This window comes from Numida meleagris, chromosome 12 (genome assembly GCF_002078875.1).
Source record: "Numida meleagris isolate 19003 breed g44 Domestic line chromosome 12, NumMel1.0, whole genome shotgun sequence".
Lineage (NCBI taxonomy): Eukaryota > Metazoa > Chordata > Aves > Galliformes > Numididae > Numida > Numida meleagris.
In genome coordinates, this window is record NC_034420.1 from 1,942,534 (window position 1) to 1,965,405 (window position 22,872).

The 22,872-nt window shown below is 42.1% G+C and overlaps 1 protein-coding gene across 1 annotated transcript in view; it reads right to left on the bottom strand.

Annotated features, from left to right (window-relative positions):
• CTNNA1 (catenin alpha 1) overlaps positions 1–22,872 on the bottom strand; it is a 93,405-nt gene that overhangs the window by 63,912 nt on the left and 6,621 nt on the right. Inside the window, exons 3-6 of the mRNA XM_021410931.1 lie at positions 19,775–19,941; positions 18,921–19,040; positions 16,584–16,850; positions 13,781–13,984 (exon numbers count right to left, since the gene is read on the bottom strand). Of these exons, the coding sequence (XP_021266606.1) occupies positions 13,781–13,984; positions 16,584–16,850; positions 18,921–19,040; positions 19,775–19,941 (758 nt within the window). The remainder of the gene's footprint in view (positions 1–13,780; positions 13,985–16,583; positions 16,851–18,920; positions 19,041–19,774; positions 19,942–22,872) is intronic.

Consider the following 22,872-nt stretch of genomic DNA (forward strand, 5'->3'; position numbering starts at 1 on the left):
TACAGGCTCTGTATCTCTGCACCACATTTCCACCACCAAGACAAAAATATTTAGCCACACAAGACACCAAGAAAATCAGCCTGCTACAACACACAACTTTGCTTCCATAAAAGCTCGAAAGGAAAATTAAACTTGGCAATATGCCACACTCTAAAACAGAGTTCTCCTAGTTTACATTGAATTGTGATTCAGAAGCAGAACTGGGACAGAGGCAATCTCAATAATCAAGAAACCCAGCATTAACAAGGCAATCCAAATGCACCTGAAATGCTTCATGAGATTGAGAGGTTTATACCCATGACCTCGAACACGTTACCTAGTTGAGCTCTGACAGCCATGCTAAAAGGATCTTACTTGAAACTGGCTCAGTCTGGCAGTCACTCCTCCCCAGCCCTCTAGCAGGGAACTTCTCCCCAGCACCCTCCCTGCACACCCCCATCAGTTCGCACGCAGCCCGCAGGCAGGACAGAGAAGTGCCTAAGCTCTACTCTCCGTGACTCCAGGTGCATGGAGGTGATTTTACAGCAGGCCCAGGCTCCTGCCTGACCTCCCGCATTTGCAGACTTGCGTGGCTCCCTCCATCTCCCCACTTGGCCTAGCCCAAGCCACTCCCCAACAACAGCAGCCCAGCTCCAGGAGGGCAGCATGGTCCTTCGCCAATACTTGGAGCTGTTTCCTCTAATGCTGTTTTGTTGAATGACAGCTAGTTTAGCTTGGACACGGGTCAACTGATCTCACTCAGAGCATCGCTGGTTAGACCAGTGCGGAAGGATGGATGGGGGAATGCCCTGAGTACCAAACCTGATGGACAATGCCTCTGCACGAGCCACAAGACAGCTGCTGGGGCTGGCGAGTAATCTGCTACCGCACAGTCTCTTCTTACAGGCTAAACTTTTCATTTTTATGATAATTAGTAACCTATCTAAAGAATATCTCAAGTTTTTCCCTTGTAAATTACATGAACTAATAGATATATCCAGAAAGATGAAAAGCAGTCTGAAGCTTACACCCGAAGTCATCATAAAAGCCTCGAAATATTTTAGTTTTTATCATATTTTACATGCATGTGAAAGGCTTTAGAAATAGAACAACTAAAATTGGAACAACACAGACCCCTGCAAGACTCAAATTAAAAAGAGTGAGCCAAGACAGCATATGCCCTTTCCAAGAGGAAGAGAATGCATTATAAATCTGGGAATAAAGCCACCTAACTCCTGGCAAGACAGCTCAGAGAAACAGATAATGAAACAATCCTGCCCATAAAAGTCATAAGACATTCAAAGCTAGAATTAATGTAACCTTTATTCATTATTAGAAATATAAATAGCTTTAGTTTGTGACAGATTTTTAAGTATTTCCTGTAGAAAAGGATTCAGCAGATCTACCCTGCAATATAGCAGTGAAGAACTAAATCTGAAGTTGCCTTCGACAGGAAGCAAAAGGCATTAAAATCACTGGAAATAGCATCAAAAGCTGACTAACTGCGGAGGGACTAGCTAACAAGCACCTCCAGCCTTCCCAGCACCACAGCGCTGGAGACTAGCATCTCCTCTCCCTCCCACACACAGATCTTGATAACTTCACTCTCCTCCACAGCAGACAAAATTGCTTGAAGCGAGAACAACCTTGCTGACCATGGGTTGACAATACTGGTTTGAGTTCAAGGAAGCCAGCACCCTTACCTCTACCTCCTCCGCTTACCTAATGCAAGTGACTCACCATGGAATTGGCCAGGATTAGAAAGGCATTAAAACTGTGGCACGCATAACTTTCCAGAGACACTATCAAGCCATTATTTACTAGGCTAACTAATTAGACAGCCACCCTTGCAGATAATGAGAATGCATTAAAGTATTTAAAATTCCAGCACTAGGCTGACACATACAAAGTGGCTGCCCTTCTTCAAAAGAAAGCGGATGTCAAAGGAAATAAACCAGTTAGGAAAGGCAGCAAGCTGAGGCGGAGCGGTACTGCGGCATCACCTAAGGAGGAGCTCAGAAAAAGGGCAGGAAGCAAAGCAGAGAAATACAGGATGCAGAGCTACCTTGCATGTTTATTTTATCAACCACTACTTGCAAAGAAATCACTCGGTAGATGATTTAAATTAGCGTGAGATAGATGATAAAGCAGCGACTATTCAAAACAAACAGAATTAAAGTATGCAACTGTACAATCTGGTGCAGAAAAACAGAGAAATGGAACGTGCTTAAGTAGATAATGATCTGAAAAACCAGTCGGTTAAATCCCCTTTTACACCAAGAAAAAAGCTTAAAGTGAATATACAGTTTACTACAGCCTGGCACTGAAACAGCTGCTTTCCTCTGGGTATTACCCACTTTTGAAGCAGTGCACATAACCAAAGCCACAGAGGAAGCCTATAAAGTGCATTAAAAAAATTAATCCATCTACTAGAAATGACACCAGGAACACTCTGAGGCAACACAAGCTGCCTGCCCTGCCCTCTCACAAAGGTTTCCTATACTCCAGCTGAGAGCACCCTTAGTTTTGGGGAGCAGGAAGGGGAATATGTTCCCCAGTAACAGTAGGAGATATTCTCACAGCTCCACAAAACTGACTGAAGATAAAAGTTAGAGGAAGTCTGGAGATTTCAGCATGCAGGAGTACCAGGACAGGAAGATTTGCTGCTTCATTACTACCATTGCCTTGGACTGGCTCTTACAACTCAGCACAAGAACATCCACTTTGAGGAAGGCAGGGCCTTCACAAATCTTAATTACAAAACTGATTTAAAATATCCTACGAGAAGAAATGTGACCAACTCACAAGCCATTAGCTCCAAAGGGGTCAACTGCTCAGGTGCAAGACAGAAAGGCTTTCAACTTTCCTCTTCCCAACCTAAACCTCATTCCAGTTATTTCTGCATTAACTTCTCATTTTCTTGGCTTTTTTCAGTCCACTGACCTCTAGAATTGGGATTCCTTGACTCCTGGAGAAGTGCCCAAAAACTCATTCTGCCTCTAAGGAAATTCACAATTTGGCATTTAAGGGGAACAGTATCAAATGATAGAGCTGCAGCCTTATTTTTTTACTTGACATCAGAGCTCTCCTGTCACCTTCTTTCCCTGAAATGACTCAATAATGACAACTCTTCTGAAGTTGTCCTCAAAGTAAAGGTTCAAACTTGCTGTGGGGATGAGCAAATACGCCCTAACGTTGCCAGAGGAATAGAAGCACTCCAGGCCTGGCCAGAGGCTCAGGAACTTTCTCCCTACATGCTCTAATAAGGTGGAGTAGATGCACAAGCAAATCCTTTCTAAAACAGAAATAAGTGAGGGAATTCAAACCAGACACAGAAGCCACCTGGCCAATTTAACACGGCCAGCTGCTCAGCCTCTACACCAGCAGAGGCAATGGCTGGGGTCTGGTAGCACGTGGTGACTTCTACTGAAGATGGTTTGAATTAAATTAACATATCCTTAGAAGCAAGGCACAGGATAAGGTTGAAAACCACAGGGCTACCAAGTAAATGGAGATATTAAGACTTGGAAAGTATCATAAACCAGTGTTGCTAGTGAACATCTTCTGGAGTGAACCTGAAACTCATCAACAGAAGTGGTCACAAGCTGGTATGAGGAAAGAGAAGAAAGCTTCAAAATACAGATAAATCTCAGGCACGTAAATGAGGGATGTCTCCAGGAAGTCACACAAAAATGCTTTAGGATCACCAGCACTCTTCCATATTCCTCTCAAAGAAATGCAAATGCAACACAACAGAATCCATGCATCAAGATAACATCAATACATGAAACATGTATTAACCAGAATTATTTCAGGTTTTGCACATTTTAAGATACTAAATGCCTTGTCTCTCCTAAGCTTCCTCTACGTACAGCTGCTCTGCATTATAAAGTCTTAAATTTGGCATTGAAAAAAGGTGCCTGCTCCACTTGTAGGTGGAAACTGCAGTCCAAAATTCAATCAATTTAGCACAAAGGCAATAAAAATTACATCTATCCTATTTTGCAAGGAGCCCATCTTTTAAATAGGAGACCAAAATGTATTCCACAGAAGCCAGGCAGATGAAAGGTAAGCACGAATGAAAACCTGGAGCAAGCAAAAAGCAGGAAGGACAAAGAAAGTCCCTCCAGGGACACCTGCCTGTTGCCAGAACACCTTTCCTGCCTGAACTAATAAGCCAGACTGCAAACAGCAAAGATGAACTTGTCTGCATCCACAAGAACCGTAGCCCAGCTCTCCAAATTACTGCACTGCACACCCCCACGTCTCCTGAGCTTCCTTTGCTCCAGAGACGCTGAGCTCTTGAGACATCAGACATACAGAGTGAGAGACACAGAAGAGAACCTTCTGCTTTCAGAAACCTTTTTATTTGTCTAAGTACTATCAGGTTTCATTTTTCAAGCTCTTTCCACAGGTTTTATAAAGTAACTGATAATGTCAATTCAAGTTAGCGTATTCAGTAAAACACAGATGACAGCACCTCGGGCATACAGAAAAGAGTCGGAGCTGAGAAGCTATTTTATTTTTTCTGGCCACATATGGAAGCAGCAGAGCACCCTATGAATGGCAAAAGCATTTTTCTTGACAGTCAAAGGTTAACATATATGCAGGATGAGTCAATAATCCACAAATGGCTGCACATCACGCAACATTTAAGTTCAGCCCGAAACACAGAGGATAAAGAAAAACACACTCAGTCCATTAAAGGCACAGCTACTTGTGAAAGCAAGCCTCAGTGGATGGCACTCTGCCTTTTCACTGAGCACTGCTAATTTTGCAGATGTCCTGTTTCCCCCCTTATGGCTTGATGCCTAGGGAAGTGTCTGTTGGTTTTATTTTTTTAATTGGCACTGAGAAAAACGCACCTTTTAGCATACCTCTGCAAGAAAGGTCTTGGCCTGGTAGCTCACGGCTTTGCTACCTCTGTATCAAAAAAAACCCCACTCTTTCCGACTACACTCTTTCAGACTAGCAATCCAGCAGTGATAATCCTGACCGCCTGACTTTTTCAGTGAACAGCCACCAGAGTTGGGCAGAAGGGCTATGAACCCTCGGCACATGCAAGCTGCCCCTGCCCTGCTGCTGCTCCTCCCATCTGCCTTTAACTCCCATCCCTCCGGCTGTAGGAACACGTCCCTGGGCAAACCAGAGGCAAGATGAGTTTTTCTCCTCTATTTCAAGATACAGCTTAACCCTCATCCTTTCCTCACACTAGAGGAGGATTAAGTCACTCTTCTGCCTCTATTTACATTCAAGAGGGCTGCCACTACTTGGATAAGCCACAAATGCTAATTATTCTGTATTGATTCCGTTGACTTTCCGGGACAAAGTAGCCGTAAAGCTCCAGGAGACATTATGAGCATTACAGAACATCAGCTTGTTTGAACAGGATAAAACACATTAAGCGAAGTGCATGGTCTAGATGTTAAATGCTGCACCTAGAACAGAAACTCTACTGAAGACCTGTTCTGCTTGCACTCGTGTCTGTAAGAAAGTAAAGAGATAAGAGAGAAAAAGGAAAGAGTGCTTAACTCATTATGCATACCACTGGATAGCAGACAACAGAGCACCACATGTGTGCACAGTGACTGTGCTCTTCTCCCACTTCGTTACCTTATGAGTTTCATCATGCAGAAAGACAGAACTTAATGCAGAGTTTTATTTAGATCAAGGCTAAGGGGAAAGAAAGGGAAATCAAGGACTCGAGTCGCAAGTATTTTGTTCCAATGCACAAAATACAGTATTCCACCTTTGCAATAATTCCATCATCCCTTTCATCCAACAAGAAGGAAATTAAAAAGCCCAGTTGTGTGTGTAATACTTCTGCACGCTGAGAGCATGATCCTGCTGGAGGCTAGGAGGCTGTTTATCCACAGATCAGCAGTCACCGCACAATCTTACAGGCTCTGCTCTATCTGCGCCCTCTGATTTTGAGAGAGTACTCAAGTAGTACTGAATAAAATGGCTAAATATATTATCTGACATAGATAAAGTTCAAATATTTTTATACTAAACAGACGAATTCTGAAGTGGACTAAAAAACAAAACGTAGAATTCATGCACATTTACGTAAAATGGCTTACAGCTCAGGAGGAGTGAAATGCTGCTGAGTGCCACATCACAAATAAGCAGGCACCGCTTATTTCAAGTCTTCTTTCCACCCATCTTAAAGGCCATCTGAACAATTAAATTAAGAAGGATCTGTATTGTGTAATATTAGATGTGTTAACACTGGAGATAGCATAGCTGACAGGAAAGGGAAAACAAATGTTTTGCCATTACAAAGCTGAGGGCTGGGGCAGGGCAGCAGGGAGCGGGTAGGACAGAGCCCACCGCAGCCACGTGAGGTACCTGCACGACCCGGATCTCCTGTTTATGGATTGCACTTGCCTCCAGCTCTGCTCCAGCAGAATTTAGCTGCTCTTGAAGGGCAGCAGCCTTCCTTTTTCAATGCGTGTTAAGAATCTGCAACAAAAATACTGAAAAGCACACGAGGACTGCAAGCGGATTACAACTACGAAATGCAATTTAGACTAAATCCCAAATGCTGTCAAAATACTCCACTTTAAAAGTTTTTGCTGCTTGTTTGGCAGTAGGTGGCTAGTAGCAGAGGTTGCAAGCAGCACATGGAGGAGAGCAATGATACCAACAGGCTGCTGAGCCCGTTCTGGAACTAGACTTCAGGTGTCACTTGAGCTGTGCTGAGCTTCCCTAAGGGCATATTTCCCTGAAAGTAATTACAACCACCATGCTGTTCTTTAAGAAACACATTTTCACTGCTCAGCACAAAGGCCGCCTTGGGCCTGAAAAAGTATTCAGCACACGTGAATTCTTCCTCTTCTTTCCACTGGTCTGATACTGTTACCTCAGAAGAGCTCTCAGAACATGCTCTGAAAGCACAGCCCGTGCCAAGTCCCAAGCCAGGACGATGGGGAAGCAACCTGGAAGCTCCTTGTTGGGGCTCAGAAACATCAAGCTAATGAAATGAACACTCATCAGGCTTTGCTCCAAGCATGCTTGCTTATTTACTTCATATCACCCTGCAAGCACTACCAACTTAAAAACAGTATCACTTCAGAAATTTATTTATTTATTTAAAGTGGCACTGTTGTCAATCTGGTAACGTCTATGGAAATGAGTGCCCAGCAGAACAGCGTAGCTCTCTGCTAAACAGCAATGTCTGTGAAAGGAAAATCCAGAGGCTTTCAAGCCGTGTCCATCACTTCAGCATTCAACCATCTTAAACTGACAGAAACAATATTAAAAAGAAAGGGTAGATTATCTCAAGGCAGGATTTTTTTTTTAATCAGCATCTATCATAAATATGGATCAGTCTGCCATTTTCATTCACATACACATTTCCACAGATACAGCCGCCTTCATTAAAAGGGCTGTGCAAGAGCTCTTCCAAATGCATGGATAAACTGAACATAAGTTTAACAGTTATGTGCAAATTTACATGTATTCCTTTCTGAACCTGGACCCTTAATGGGAATACAAAGCTGCAGGTGAATATTATTAATAGGCAAATTAATAATGAAAGCATCTCTATCCTAAAACTCTCATGTGTCAGAGGTAGAAATACTCTTCACTGGTAGTTCTGAAGATAAAACTACTTCTCCACAAACATACTGAAGGTATGAGCTAGATCTCTCTTGTCCATTCACTTTCAAGCACCTGAGATGCTCAAAGGAGCTCTAGGAAAGAAAAGCAAACCAGTGGAATTACGATCAGGAAAACAAGCGTACTTGTTTGGGGTAGCACATTTCCCTAAGCACACTAAACATGGAAACAATGTCCAAAAACTAGCATTTAGCAAGACATGAGACCACCAAGTCTAAAACCAGAAGTGGTGATATCCACATCAGGCATCCTGAGAGCCAAGGCACTCTAGCCAGCGTGCAGCCTGCAGTTCAGCAGCTTCGCTTACCTTCAAGATGTGCTTTGCAACTGTTGGAAATCTGTTATTAAAGAAATGTAACACTCCCCCGATCCCTACCACCCAACACACCCTGCTATGGTTCTTGAGCCCAAGCAGAGCATGGAAACTGGAAAAATGAGCTGAAATAATCTGTGCCTGGAATGCTGGCTCTGAAGCTGGCCCCAAACGGTTTTTCTCCATTTGCTGCCAAGCACCTCTAATGCAATCCAGACAGCCAAGGACACAGTCAGAATGATAATATGAAAGCATTAAAATTCCCATTGAAATAGGACCTGTCAAACTACTTTATGTAACACGATTTATCGTTTCCAAATGTAGTAACAAGGGATTTTATTGTACAAGAGCATGTTGTACACAATGGGGCTCTGGGTTCACATCCCATGCTAGCCAAACTAGAGCTTCTGACAAAGTTTATGCAAGTACAAGTCCGTTACTTGTGTGCATCTGCAAGGGTAGTCAGAAGCTCTAGACATCGGTGGGGTACAGAATATACTTCAAAAATGAGACTTCTCTGTGCATTTCTTGTCACCTCCAATCACTACTCTGTCTCAAAAGCAGTGTTCATGGAAAGAAACCCAACAGCCCACGTCCCACAAAGCCAAACAAGAAAAATGGACTGTCAGAAGCTGAAGGAAGTCCTTATTTTAAGTCTTCCACGTCAACCAGCCAAGTAGAGCAGACTGGTATCTTTTGCAAGTTCAGCATAGTCAAACAGCTCAGACTGCAAGCTCCTGGCTCAGCTTCCAGCTGACACCCTGCACTCTCCTTCCCAACCTGTAAAACCCCAACCTCAAAAGCCACGACCTCCTATGTCTCTCACATCTAACACAGTCGCTAAGATGAAGTCAAGCTGTCCATGCTCTACACTAATAATGCCCAAGGAGAGTTCCAGCACAGAGCACAGCATCACAACTTCGAGTTTGCGGATTTTTCAGGATATTTCTACTTCTCCATTCTATATTCCTGCTTCTTAAAGATGCAGAAATATTTCAGCACTAATTAGCTCCCTGTTCTTTTTTTTTTTTTCTTCTTCTTCAACTACTCTAGATAATATAACTTGCAACAAAAGTCAAGCATATAAATTTAAGGGAGGGTACACCAGTACAGAACAGAAAAGCAGAAACAAGCATTGTACCTGCTCTCTGCATCAGGGAAGGTATCACAGCATCTGCTAGTGCAAAGGAGAAATTGGTGGCACTGTCCAGAAATATTCAGATTCATGTATTTTCTTTGGGGGCCAAACCAGAGTCAGTCAACATCTACCTACATAAAGTTATGAAGTTATAACAAGATACAATTAAAAACGTCTTTTGTAAGAACTCCTGAACTCTCAATCCTAGCTTTCTTATCATATTCTTTGCTGGTGTAGCACTGATCTCGAGCAACATTCAAGTAGGTGCTTTGTTCTGTCCTCCTCTCTCAAAGACTGGTATCAACATCCAACTAAACTCACATATGCTTTGAACTTTTTTTCCATTTAATTAATAAAATACACGCCGTGAATGCCTAAATGCAACATCACACAAAGATCTGACTCTTGCCATTGATTATTTATATTACAAGTTCAGCTATGACTAAGGTGGGTAATTTATTGCATTCTAGGCAGTTGAACTCCAATCCAAGACCTTGGACTACTCTGCTTTTACAGTGCTAGTCAGAATCAATAAAGAATTTTGTTAAGCCTTCTCACTTTTGCTGTGCCATTCAGCACTAGCACTAAGAATAAAGCTTACTCAAAGTTAAAAAAAAAAAAAGAAAAAGAAAAATCACACTCAGATATTCATGTTTGCTATTTGAATCCAGGAGGGATCTGCAGTGCTAGTTTAAAAAGGGAAACTATTTCTTATTAGAGTCATGAGGCTGAAATGAGCAAAAGCCATAATGGAAGTCAGTTCTCCTTGGGGGAAAATGGAAGATGAAGGAGAAAAAAAATCACTGAAAAATTGAATGCTACAATTAAGGGATGAACAGTTGGCATTTTTAGGGTATAAATCAAGACATCGGCTAATAAAACTGCAGATGAAGTTCAAGAGACAAGAGGTATTAAGTGATGCACAAGACCATCTGACTTCACATTCACAAAAACAGACTCAGGCCCTACGACTCAGAAGCTAGATTTTCGTGTAGCAGTTTCATCACAGTATCAACTCAGTGTTCAGCAGCTATCAGAAAGCAAATCAAATATTAGACATTATTAGGACAGGACTAGAAAAAAAAGAAATCAGAAAAACACTATAACATTGTACTAGAGCGTTTATCATAATTCTACGAATCAAGAGCATGCCTGAATTCCAGACCAAATGGATCAGATGAAATTCTGGTCCCCAGATCTCAAAGGGAACCTGAAGACACAGACCAGCCTCAGTGGGATATTGAGAAATGCACCTACACTGGCGTTTGCACTCAGAAGTACACTCTTGAAACACCTCCTGATCACTGCCACACTGTGGTTCTTCTCTCAGACCCCCCCGAATGACTCAGCACGGAGACACCAACTGCCAACCAGCACCTACCACATAGGACTTGGCTACAGCCAGCTGATAAAAGTTCTGCAAAAGAGATAAGAAAGGGCATCAAGTCCTCATTCCCTCTTCAAATCCCATTCTCCTGCACCATGCTGGTTAGTAATGAGGACAGCCCAAGCTGAGAGGTGGTGTCAGAAGTCTTTGTCTTGGCAAGCAACTAATGAAAGTAGGACACTTCATTCCAGGAAAGAGGAGGTGGCATGGCTCTGAACCAAGCGGCACAGAGAAGGGTGAGCGAGGAATAGCTGCTCAGGGCCTTCTCTGAAATGAAACAACTCTGCTTCAAACAGAAAGATGTTTCTTAATGCAAAGATCATTAATTTTCTTTATCAAGGAGTTCACCAGTTTATGGATGCTGAAAGTTTATAAGGGTTCAGAAAAACAAGACAGATTCATTGGAGGAAAGTCCATCAAGAGCTATTAAACACAGCCAGCAATGCTAGCTCTGGAACTATCTGAGCTACAGACTGCTACTATCTGGGAGCTATTTTGGGCAAGGAAAAGTACATACCTCCCTCATTACCGTCGTCTTTCTTGTAGGCATCTGCTATTGACTGCTGTCAAGACAGGAGACTGGCCTTGATGTAAATTTAGTTGGACCAGTTTGGGCTATTCTTCTGTTTTGAAAACAGTCAGATGGAAAAGGAAATAAAACGCACACCAATCCAAATAAGGAAGATGTAACTTTTATAATGAACTACTGAACAAGCAACTCTTGCCCTTCTTTTAATGATGTAATCACAGGTTTCATCACCATGCCAGCAAATGCAGGGGTCAAGGGCTTCTATGATTCAGTTTCTTTATTACTGAAAATTGTATTTGAACAGAAGCTTCTGCCGCACATCATAACACAGCCAGCAATGCTTGCAGACTTACAGAACCCTTGGGGACAGGCCCAAGGAGACAGTTAAACCAAGGGTCCAAAGCACTAAACTTTGAGTTATAAACTACCTATGGAAAAAGCCTTTTTATTACCAAAGATCTGAAAGAAAACCCAGAAGCTAGAAGAAGCCACTAAAACAGAAGGCATTAAAACTAAAACAGAATCTGCCTCAAGACATTCTTGTGCTTCAACCTTTTCAGCATATTCCTCATTCAATCTCGTCTCTGAATTTTTACACTTGGCCAATAAATAGTTCTTATTCCACCACTCAAACAAGATTTACAGTGCACTGCAAGCATGGTGCAATTAACAGATTTAATTCCTGATTCATCCCCACCTTCAAAGGAAGACTGGAGAAAAGCACAACAGGAGCTGGCTGGGTACTGTGCTGTGGGTATCTCATACACACACACTATGACATTTCCTCCACTGTGACTGTAAGTAGCACATCCCTACCCTTTCTGTAGATGAGCCATAGCTTTTTCCACTGTTTAGGTCCCCAGCTACTATTCATTCTTCAGCTTTATCATCCTGATTTTTTCCTGCCCTCAGTATGGATTTTTACACATCATCCCACATTTTCACCATAATTTATCTATTGCTTTTTCCACTCCATTTCACTGAATTTCTAATCTCATTTTCCCAACTACACTGTCTACAATCATAACATAGCAGTGACTTTGAAAAAATTCAGTATGCTCCACTAATTTCACAATGTGTTAAAAGAGATAACATAGGGAATACATTCTTTCCATCTTGGCATGATTACTTTAACTTGCATATCGGAGACAGCACTACACAGCCAGAGGAGCAAGATAGGCTTTTGGGCCCAAGGAAGTCAAAGCTCTAGAATCTTACCCAGGTATTGACCAACCATCAATGAGAGAGATGCACCGAATCCTTCGTGCGCAGGACTGAGCATGACCTCTTCCGTATTTTTCATTTGCATTTGGTGGTGCTTTATTCTGTTGTGCTGATAGGCCTGCATCCAATCCAGCAGCACATTTGTTCAAGGGACTGTTCCAGATGCATCATGCACTAGCAAAACATCCTGCTCCAAAAGGCATTTTAAATGGCACAACATGGTGGCTGGTTCCCCGCTGCAGTCTCAAGCTCCATATAATGTCAATGCTGAGCACAAGTTACTTTCACAAGCAGTTAAGACAGGCTACGTGAAGTACCTAGCTCAGCCCGCCAGCTATACAGGACTTGTCTTCCAGTTATACAGGACTTGTCTTCCAGTTTTGTTCAATTACTTTGTCCTTGTCTTCCACTGGTAAACAGAAATTCTTGTTTTTCTTTCTCCTTTACCACTCACTGCATGCCTCTGCTATCCAAACAACGCCCTCACTCACACGTGCAGGCTTCAGACCACCGTTACCTCATGCTGAAGTATCTTTCACCAAGAAACAGCAGATTCAAAAGGTAGCACGCTTAACTCCGCAGCACTGCTGAATGAATTCCACCATCTAAAGAAAATACCTCTGAGCTGTGTTTTACCTCAAGTGCAAATCAGGCTTCACCTCGCCCCACTATGATTTCTTCAGCTAATTTTACTTGCCATGATAGTACAAGCCATTTCATTGCTGCAATTTCCACAACTTTTCACCTGAAACCAATTCTCTTTTAGAATATTTAGAGACTTGACATTGTTTAAATCTTATGATATCCCAAGCTCATCCCTCAACACAGCTAAAGCGATTCAGATTAAAACCCCTTGAGCCAAGAAAGAGGCAGCATCTGATATTATATCATGACACCTTCAAACTCAGAAGCTCATCTTCATGACATAACACTTTTTCCAACTGTAGAAACAAATTCAAGCTTCAAATACTGTGTACTTACATGCAGTGTAATGTATAAATGCTAGATGCTCAGTCCAACTGAGCAAACTGTTCCCAGAATTTCTTACTCAGTATTCAGCTTTAGCTTTGTACATCCCTTCTGATTAAATGGAGTAGCAACAGCAAATTAACTTGATTCTGAAAAATCTATGACTTTAGCTAAGAAGTTCACACATTTAAAATGTTGAAGCATCAAAAAAAGTGAAGAAGTCCTACTTTTTCCATAGGCTAAGTTACCTTATACAAACTGATATGGTGAAGAAGACAGCCTAATTCCACAGGATTTCTATACAAAGCAACACGTAAGAGTTATAACCAAAAACATTACTGAAGGGTCAATGCAATGATAACCATTTCTGAAGAGCGGAGATCAATTTTAAGGTAAGTATCACAGATGATTTAAATGTGCTCAATTCTGCCTCCAGGCTGGCCTTCCGACAAACCTTTCAGGACTCCTGGCTAATGTTCTAATCCTATCTGAGGGCAGAGTAGACCAGCTTTCAGACCCACAGCTTTCATTCTCCTTTTTGGATAATCGCATGGAGTTAAAAAAAAACAAAAAAAAACCACAGAAACTAAATAAACAAACAGAACAGAAGATACTCACATTCCCCATGTATTCTGAAAGCAGATCCTGCAAGGCCTGTCGCACCGCATTACACTCTGCAACTATACGTTCCCGTCGGTCATCACGTGTGCAGGATGAATCAGCCATCAGGGCTGCTCCGCTAATGATGCTCTCCAGGCGCTCTTCCAGGGAAGGCCTAAAACGTTCCTCACTGAAGGTCGATGGATCCACAATAATTTGTTTCTGGTAAAATAAAGGTTTCAGAAGTTAGCAGTCAGACTGAGCAGTAAGCTACTGTTAGGTCATCAAGAAGACAAACGTTTACAGCAACCCCCTGATCAGGCATAAAAAGCAAACAAAATTTTGGCACTGAGAGCAATTTTTCTTGAGTAGTTTAGTAAAATTACTAACAGGTTCCCCAGCACATTAGGTTGCTAGTCATTTCTTGTGCTGCTTTGACAGCTAAACCCAACTCGGCCACAAGAAGTCTCATTATATGAATGGCAAAAATCAAATGTGCCAGCATTAATAAAGTTCAAAGCACAGAACTCTTCTTAACTACATGTCAATCCGGACATGCCTTCACTATTTAAACTTGTCAGATATAATTACCTCAACATGAACAAAAAAAAACCCAAGAAAAACAAATGTCCAAAATTAGTTCTATATATAGTACTCTGCTGTCCTAGTTTATCAAGTCCTCCTTCCTTTACTAGTATGCAATTATACAGGTAAATACAACAGTATTTTCAAATTCAAGTAAAATGACACAAATGACAAGAATAGCATATAAATGGATTTCTTCATGGCAGAAGTCTCTCACAGCTTCATTTTGAAGGATTATTAGTAAGCACAGCTTGTATTGAGAGACTTGAGGCTAAATAAGCAATACTGATGCACCTGCTTTTCAAGGGGCCAACATCATCACCCAGACAGAGTTCACCAGGAAGAAGTAGTGTAGCATGCATCACCTTGTGATTACTTCCAGGTGGCTCATTTAAACAGGTTCCGCAGTTTAAGCAAAATAATTGGACCATTTCAAGGTTTACTGATTTGTTTAGGGTTTGCATAGGTTTTCTCCCAGTTAAGGGGATAGGATGGAAAGATGTTGCTAACTCATTATGAAAGAAGCCCCAAAGCTTTTTGCAGTAGGAGTTTTCGACAGTCAGTGTGTATGCCAGCTAATTTCAACATTAACGTCAGCACAATTAGTCTCCCAGCTGAGTAACCACAGACTTCACAGCAGGTTTAGACACAGCACACGTTCTTCTAATATTCCCATTTTTCCTGAAAATTTTAGCCATTCAGGTACACAGTGGTAGTACGCTACAACCCCAAAATTGCACCACATAAGCTAGAGATAATCACTATCTTGTTATCTACTGGTAGTCATTTAATATTTTACCATCGCAGCAGAAACACTGAAGCATTTGGGAGGGGTGTGCAAAACCTCTATTACAAGAGCACAATAACATTCACATGTTAACAGGAAATGAAGTGCAGGGATAACATCTGCACAGAACCTGGGCACATTTGTTTTGTCTGTCTCCTTTGGCGAGGCCGAGCAGACAAAGCCATCGCACACAATGCCCATTCAGGCTGGCCTGCTGAACAAGCCCTGCTGCTGTTAGTTCAGAAGCTCAAGGCAAGCTGCAACACTCAGAAAGTCTCTGGCCATATATTAGAGCTCACAGTAAAATACGAGCACGTATCACAAATCATATTAAATGGTTTGAGCAAGATTAGCCAATATACAAATTGGAACTGACATGTTTTTCAGTTCTACGTACCAGAGCCAGCCCTCAGCATTGTGTGCTGGTTCTAGAACTGCCTTCCTGTCCTACAGATCTGAGCGAACCTGTGATCCTCTGGGTGTTAACCCAACGCAAGTTCTTCAAACATATGTAGCTGAATGTACAACTGACAGAATTTGAGATAGATTTAAAACTGAAATCTGTCACAAAGATCAAGATATCCACGATGTCCTCTTGTAACCCAAGAGATGACAGAGAAAAGCTTCATATTCAGTACAGGGAAAACCTCAAATAGTATTTTATCCTTTAGGGAGATGTTAAAAGAAGTTAAGAAATATTGAAGAAAGTAATGTAGAGGAGCAGAGGTGGCAAGAGCAAAAGAGGAAAAGGTGAACAATATTTGGCAAAAAAAGACTAAGCATTTTCTGAGTGACTGTCCTGTGATATTAAAAAAGTTTTAGAGGGAATCTAGTTCCAAGGTGTTTAAAATTCTCAAACTGGATCAGCAGTAGACACAAAATAGTGGCTTCAAAAGGAAAGCATTCTCAGTAGAAGTGTATGGCTATCCTTGGTAACTTACAGAACACAAGGTAAAGAAAATGACAGATCGGTACAACACACAGGTTTGAAGTGACTTCATTCCCAATTAGATTTCACATTAAACTTCCCACTCTAAGTTCTTCTCAATAGGTAGTTTTGGGCAATTCCAAATACATTATTCACTTTTAATAAGTCGTTTCTGTCACCCACAGGAATAAATTACACAAATATATTATGAAATAATCAATTTCAAATAAACCAAGGGCTTTCATCTAACGTAGCAATAGGCTAACAGCTATTTCTGAGCTAGTTTAACTTGACAGCCTTCAATCATTGAGAACTGCATTTCTCCTTTCTATATTTTATCAATCTTAGTTTTGAAAGAGCCAATTTTGAAAAAAAAAATAAAAGCCTGCTTCACCTGGGACTTGCAGCATTTCGAAGAAAATGATTTTTTCAGGTAGCAAATAAAAGATGTTGCTCGTAAACCAGGTAAGCGAACACAATAGTTGGAGTTGCCACTTTTTATGTACAGGTTCAGAACTTACATCAAAATTGTTCAGAGCATAAGCCAGCTCTCCACCTCCACCCTGCTGCTGGGCAGCATCATCTGACGCAGTTGCTTGAGCTGCATTGGAGATGCCCGTGACTGCCTGCTGAAGCTGTTTGTAGATCAAGTCCCGGTTGGCTTTGTACGCAGCTACATCAGGGTGCTGCAGACAGGCCTGAGATGCAGTATAGAGAATAGGAACGTTCTTCTGCAGGATTCCTCTGGCTGCCGCCATCTGATCACGGTGACCCACATCTTTCAGTTCCTATTAGGAAAATTAAAGAAAGAAGCCATTGAAAACAGTCCCCACATATAATCCATACACTGTCCTCCCGCATCTTCAAGAGACAGGCAGATTCTTTGCCTAGTATGCTCAAGTCTAGCTCAACCTTGAGCTTTCCCCATATTCCTATTATTAATAGCTCAACTAATCTTAGAACACAACAGCTCCATACAAACTCAAATAAAAGAAGTATTATAGGGCAATTCACAGCTCCACATTTCAAAACCCAAGACGTGCTTGCTCCTTGCCACAGTAAAGGACCAGCTCTCTGAAAGCAGACAATACCACTACATCAGGAAAACGCAGAAGCTGTGACCTCACTTTTCCATATGTACTTTAAGATGCCAAGAGATAAGTGACAAGCATTATTTAACTAGAGGAAGAAAAAAGAAAGGTAATCTCTGACCATCACTGACATTAGTCTTCTGGCTCTCTTTCAGAAGTAATTAATCCAATGAGTTTGTGCAATTAGCATAGAGATATTTCATGAGAAATTCATATGGTTGTTCTGCGTGGAGCAGTTCAACCACAGGAACCATGTAATGAATTTTGCATCTGAGAAGCCAGATCTTAAATTTAACTCCAATACTCAAAACTAGTATGTTTTCTTTAATCACACCTAGAGGATGGAGTTCACTTCCCTCAAGAGACTCACATACTTCATTTCAGAGGAACAAGAATATCACTCAACTTCTTGTTCATCTCCAAATGGAGAAAATTAATCCAATGACTATAATTATTACTAATTTAAGACTGAGCGAGCCCGTAAGTCCTTTCACAAATACTCACTGCTGCAATTCTTTAAAGCATCATCATCTCTGCTTTGGAATCTAAGCACTATGAATGGAGAGAGCTTCCGAGTCCAGAACAAGCAGCAGAGTTAATAAAAAGGAAGAAGTAACGCAATTATTAGGAGCATGAACACCTTAAAGTTATCTCTTAAGCCTTACAGAGAGGTGATGAAAATGAAGAAGTGGGCTGCTTTTCCAATAGAAAAAAAAAATAATCTGACAGACTCTTCAAAATGAATGAGTAATACACGACCTCTGTAAGACACACACTAAGCAGCGAGGGCACTCCAAGCAGGCTTACAGATTTACAGATTTAACACAACCACTTCCCATAGTGTAAAACAATCCATCACAAAGCAGTTTAAGGACATTTATTGTATTGCCATCACAACCCCATTCCCATTTACTGCAATCAGATTCTAGATACATAACCAACCAGCAATCCATTTAAAACTGTTCCCAGTTTATTTTCAAAGATAAATCCATGCAAGAAAACAAGTAGCGTCAGAGGTACATAAACAGTTTTGGTTTGTATAGATCAGCAGAACAAAAAATACAGCCTACAAAAATTACGCTATTTCAGATAAATCAGACTGCCTACACCTTTCTCTTAAGACTTACCTTACATAGGAATGAGTCACAACAGTGATGTTGCACAAGAACAAATTCTACATGCAATTGAGGTTAAGCGCTAGCTATGCAAATACAGAACATACACGAAGCACTGGACTTTAAAACCCTTCTCAAATGGGCTTTTCAGGGCAAGACCAGCCTTGGTGTGCTGCATCGCTGCTTGAAAAGAGTTGTAATTCTGTGCCTAGCCATGACAGCACATTGGTGCCAGCCACAAAGGCAGCATGGTCTTGTGGTGAGAGCACCAGGCACTAAGTCATGTCCCAGTTCTCCTTCCTTACCTGCACTGCTTCAAAATGGGACATCTTGACATGCATCAGTGCAATTCTATAGAAGCAGCACTTCACAGAGGTACTAAAGCATTAACATAAACAAATGCTATCAAGGAAACCTCAGTCAGAAGCGGTGTTTTATAGCTGAGCAGATTTTCTGCTTACCAGGCAAGTGCCATTCAGTTTCCTAAACGTCACCGAGTGCAAGACAAAGTATTCCAAAACAAACAAAAAGTAAAAAAAAAAAATTAGTAGAAGCAACAAGTAGCCCCTCCGAGCAGCAAGGCTGCCTTATTTTCTTATTTTGAAAAAGAATAAGAAACAGTATATAGAAGAAAGAACTGCCATCACTATACCTGCTGTCTTTTGGCTGCCATTATGTTAAGTTTGTCCACTTCTGGTTTGAGGGCTTTGTACTGGATACCCAGATCCTGCTCAGTGCCAGCATTCCTTAATTTCAAGATACCTTCTTCTACCTAAAAGAATACATATTCACATGTTTTTCCCAAGTAACCCGTCCACAGTTTACAAAGCTATTCAGAATGTGTTTTCAAAGCAGACAAAGTGATTTTCCTCTCCTTCCTTTTTTTTTTTTTTTTCCCCCCCAGAGAGAGACATGTCAAGGCTAACTATACCTCAGGCTTAGCTACTCTTTCATAGTCGTCAGCTACCAGGGACAGCCAAGAATGCGTAACTGGAAGAGACCAGGGCCCTGGTGGAGCTGTGGCTGCCAAGGGCAGAACATCAAAACCCAGCTGAAGTCAGCCCAGCACTGAGCCTCACTGCATCTCAAGTTCTGCACAAACCACCCACCTCCTACTTGCAAAAAAAAAAAATTGAAATTTTAATCACATTCATTTTTATTTAGTTCACTGAAGCTACTTGTTTCTACTAATAGCTAGTCATATCTGCTAGCTACATGAGAGTAGAAGTCAATGAGAAAACCAAATTATTTCTTGATGATTAAAAGATCTGATTATCATCTGCAGTTCACTGGCCATGGTGCATTAGTCTCAACACTAAAAGTTGAGAATGAAGCGCAACACAGCATCAAAAGCTATCGACAGTGTCCGCTGGTTGTTTTCACAATCATCAGCTGCACCCCAAGACAAAGAGTCCTCCAGCTCCCAGTGCTCCAGAGGCAAGGCACGGCGAGTGAGAGCCCCGGGCTCAGTGCGGCACGCCAGGCCCAGCTCAGGCCTGCACTTACTACTTTCAGTTGAACCAGCAGCTTGTAGACGTCTGCCATGTCAGCCAGAATCAGCAGCCGAGTCACAGCAGAGAGCAGGGCACGCGCCGCTCGCACCATGTTGCCACGTTTCACTGAGGAGCAGGGGTCATCAGCAAACTCCCCCGAGGCACTCTTCATCAGGTCACCTGCAAGAGGAGATGGCCCCACGTTACTGTCACAGCATTTCTTTCAGGGTGTAAGTGTTCCTGAGAGAGACAGACTGGGCTGTGACAACAAAAAGCATTTGCTTAAATACAGCCAGCATTTCTGCTGCCTCCAAGCATGGTCGTCACAGAACTGAGGGAGTGGTGCAGGAGGGAGGAAGGGTTTGGAAACCACACTTTGGTCCCTATTTCAAACTATGCAGGTGCTTTGGTACACCACGGTCCTCTGGGGAGGCAAATACAAGTGGCACAGCTGTTACATGCAGAACTGCAGAGTGTGGTTATTCCAAAGATGACAGTGCTTTCATTAAGTGGAAGCCCTGCTTTCAAGCAGAAGGCAGCAGAACACCCTGTAAGCACACAGAGCAGCACCACAGCTCGTGGGGCTGTAAACAACTGGGAGCCAGGACCTGGCCGGCTGTGCCGCAGTCTGCACGCAGGGCAAGGCTCTGCCTCCTGACACGCTCCAGCATTTCATAGCCTGTGGGGCTGCATCTGCTGCAGGAGAGAATTTGGATTTCAGATAGTAACAGTGCAACAGGGTAACTATGAAAGCAAACGCTGCTTTAAATGGCTAGAAAAATTCATCCAGAAGCCGTAAGAGTAATTTCTGCATATACTCAGAGAAGTAAAACTAGCCTTTTTTTCCCACCTCCCTCTCAAGGACAGCATTTTGTTTCTACCAGCACAGCAACTAGGTTTGGAATCCACATTATTGCTCTTTGATCTCTTTACATTTTGGAAACATTTGGAGAACAGCTAGGATATAGTTTAGAAAACACTGGGTGCTCGAGGTCAAAGATCCGCGGGCAATCAGAGATGACCAGAAAAGCATACTGACTATCCAGTGGCTGGCTGCTGTGCCAGAGGCTTCCCAAACCCGTATGAGAAATGCTCGTCTGCACAAGCGCCAGCACATAAACTGAACATTTCTCACAGATGAGAAAAGAACCACAAACAGCGCTTCAGAAATGAGAGCTTCCCAGTGACCCCACCACCAAACAGTGCTGGGAGAGACCTGCACCTGAATCCCATGGTGATGCTGCAGCATCACCCTGCCCATAACGCACTCACATAGCAAACCAATCAGAGGCAAAACCCCACATGGGAAGCACACTTAAACCACGCAAAAATCACCTACAAGCAGAGAGCCTGACGTTAACCATCAAACACTTGCCCTGGAAGAGCTTCCAGCACAGCCAGCAGCCCGTCCGAGCAACCACACGCAGACACTCCGCTCCGCTCAGATGCTCCCTGCTGTGCAACATCCTTCCATCATCTTAAATACTAGTTCCAAGAATGGCATACAACATTTTAAGATAAAAAATGCACTACTTCAGCACTGTGACATATGACAAACCTGCTGTGCAAGTACAGACCAGCTATAAGCATCAATCTACAACTATCTCCTACCCAACTTTTTGAGGGCTATGACTCATTACTTTAACAAGCATTAAGAGCCATAGTTTTTCACATGGGTGAAGGACAATATTCCTCCAGTGCTAGAAAACGACGAGCCATGAGATTATGAAATTATGTAGCTGACATGACTATTTATTCTAGAAGAGACAAATAATAGTGAAATTCACTTTACCACGAGTTAAAAAAAAAATCTATGAACAACCTCAGGTTTTAAGATATATTTGTCATGAGCTCGGTTCTGGGCATATTCCCTCCCTCATTTATATGTAGAATTCTCACTGTCTCCCCTCCCCCCCTTCTCTCCAAAGAAAGAAGACATTGTTTTCACCGATTTCCTATTCAAAACAGCTTGGAGGTGGCCACTCGGTTCACTCAACCTTCAGAAATCACTAAATGAGGCTAAAAAATATGATAATCTTCCATCCGTCGCTTAAATCACCACCTTACATGCCAGTCCTGAAATGAAACGCTCCTCCTTTTTATTTTAATGAGAGATTTTAAAGATTTAGTAAGTTTCAAACAGCTTGTCAGAGTGTCAAAAGATAACTACTGGCTTCACCGAATTAATGGAAGATTAAATTTAAGATTGTTGCATTTATTTTTTTTTTCCCTATGAACTAAAGAAAGCTGGCTTCCAGACTAATGAGAAAGAAGCCTCAGCAGGTGTGGTTATTGTAAGCAGATCCAAAGGACAGGAGGGAACCCTGCCCCGGCCTCTGCCCTGCTACCACACGTGGTGTGCATTAGGAGTTCGAGTTTGATGCAACATCATCTTCTCATTCTCAAACCTGAGCCAGAGCTAAGAAAGCAAGCTTGAAAGCGGGATTTAAGAGTTAAAGATACACACTGTAAAAGTATCAGACTGCAACTCAGATTATACAGCTGATATGAATTCTTACAGGAGCAATCTGTTTTTCCAATATCACCTCAGATTTTTCACTAGATACTATAAGGGAAAGATAATAAAAGAACCAAGAAAAGAAGAGGCACTGGTAGCCACACTATGATCTTGTCAATAAAATACTAAGAATTCAATTAAATCTAATGGAACAAAGCCCATTTCAGAAATATTAAGATTTTAGTCCATCAAAAGAAAATTACCCATTTTCTAGTCTCATTCCCACCATGCCCACAGGGTCTGACAGCACTTTCAGACAGCACTATTAATCCTCCTCAGCAGCGCGCTGCACGATGACCATGACAGAGGAGGCTTGCTCCCTGCGAGCGCTGGCTGGCAGAGCAGAGGAGGCAGGCAGGGCCGAGGCAGGGGAGACCTATGTGCATTTAGGGGACACACAGGCTTTGACTTTTCCTTTTTTTTTTTTTTCCTTCAAGCTGCAAATTCATGCCCATCATCTCGTGCCCTTCAGCACCCTGCAGATTAAAGCCTGTCTCCAGGCTGCTTCACTCTCAGTATCAGAAATAGAAGGAATGCTGTCAGCGTGCCCTTTCCTGCATACTCTTCCTCAGCATTTCAGAGCCATTTTACAG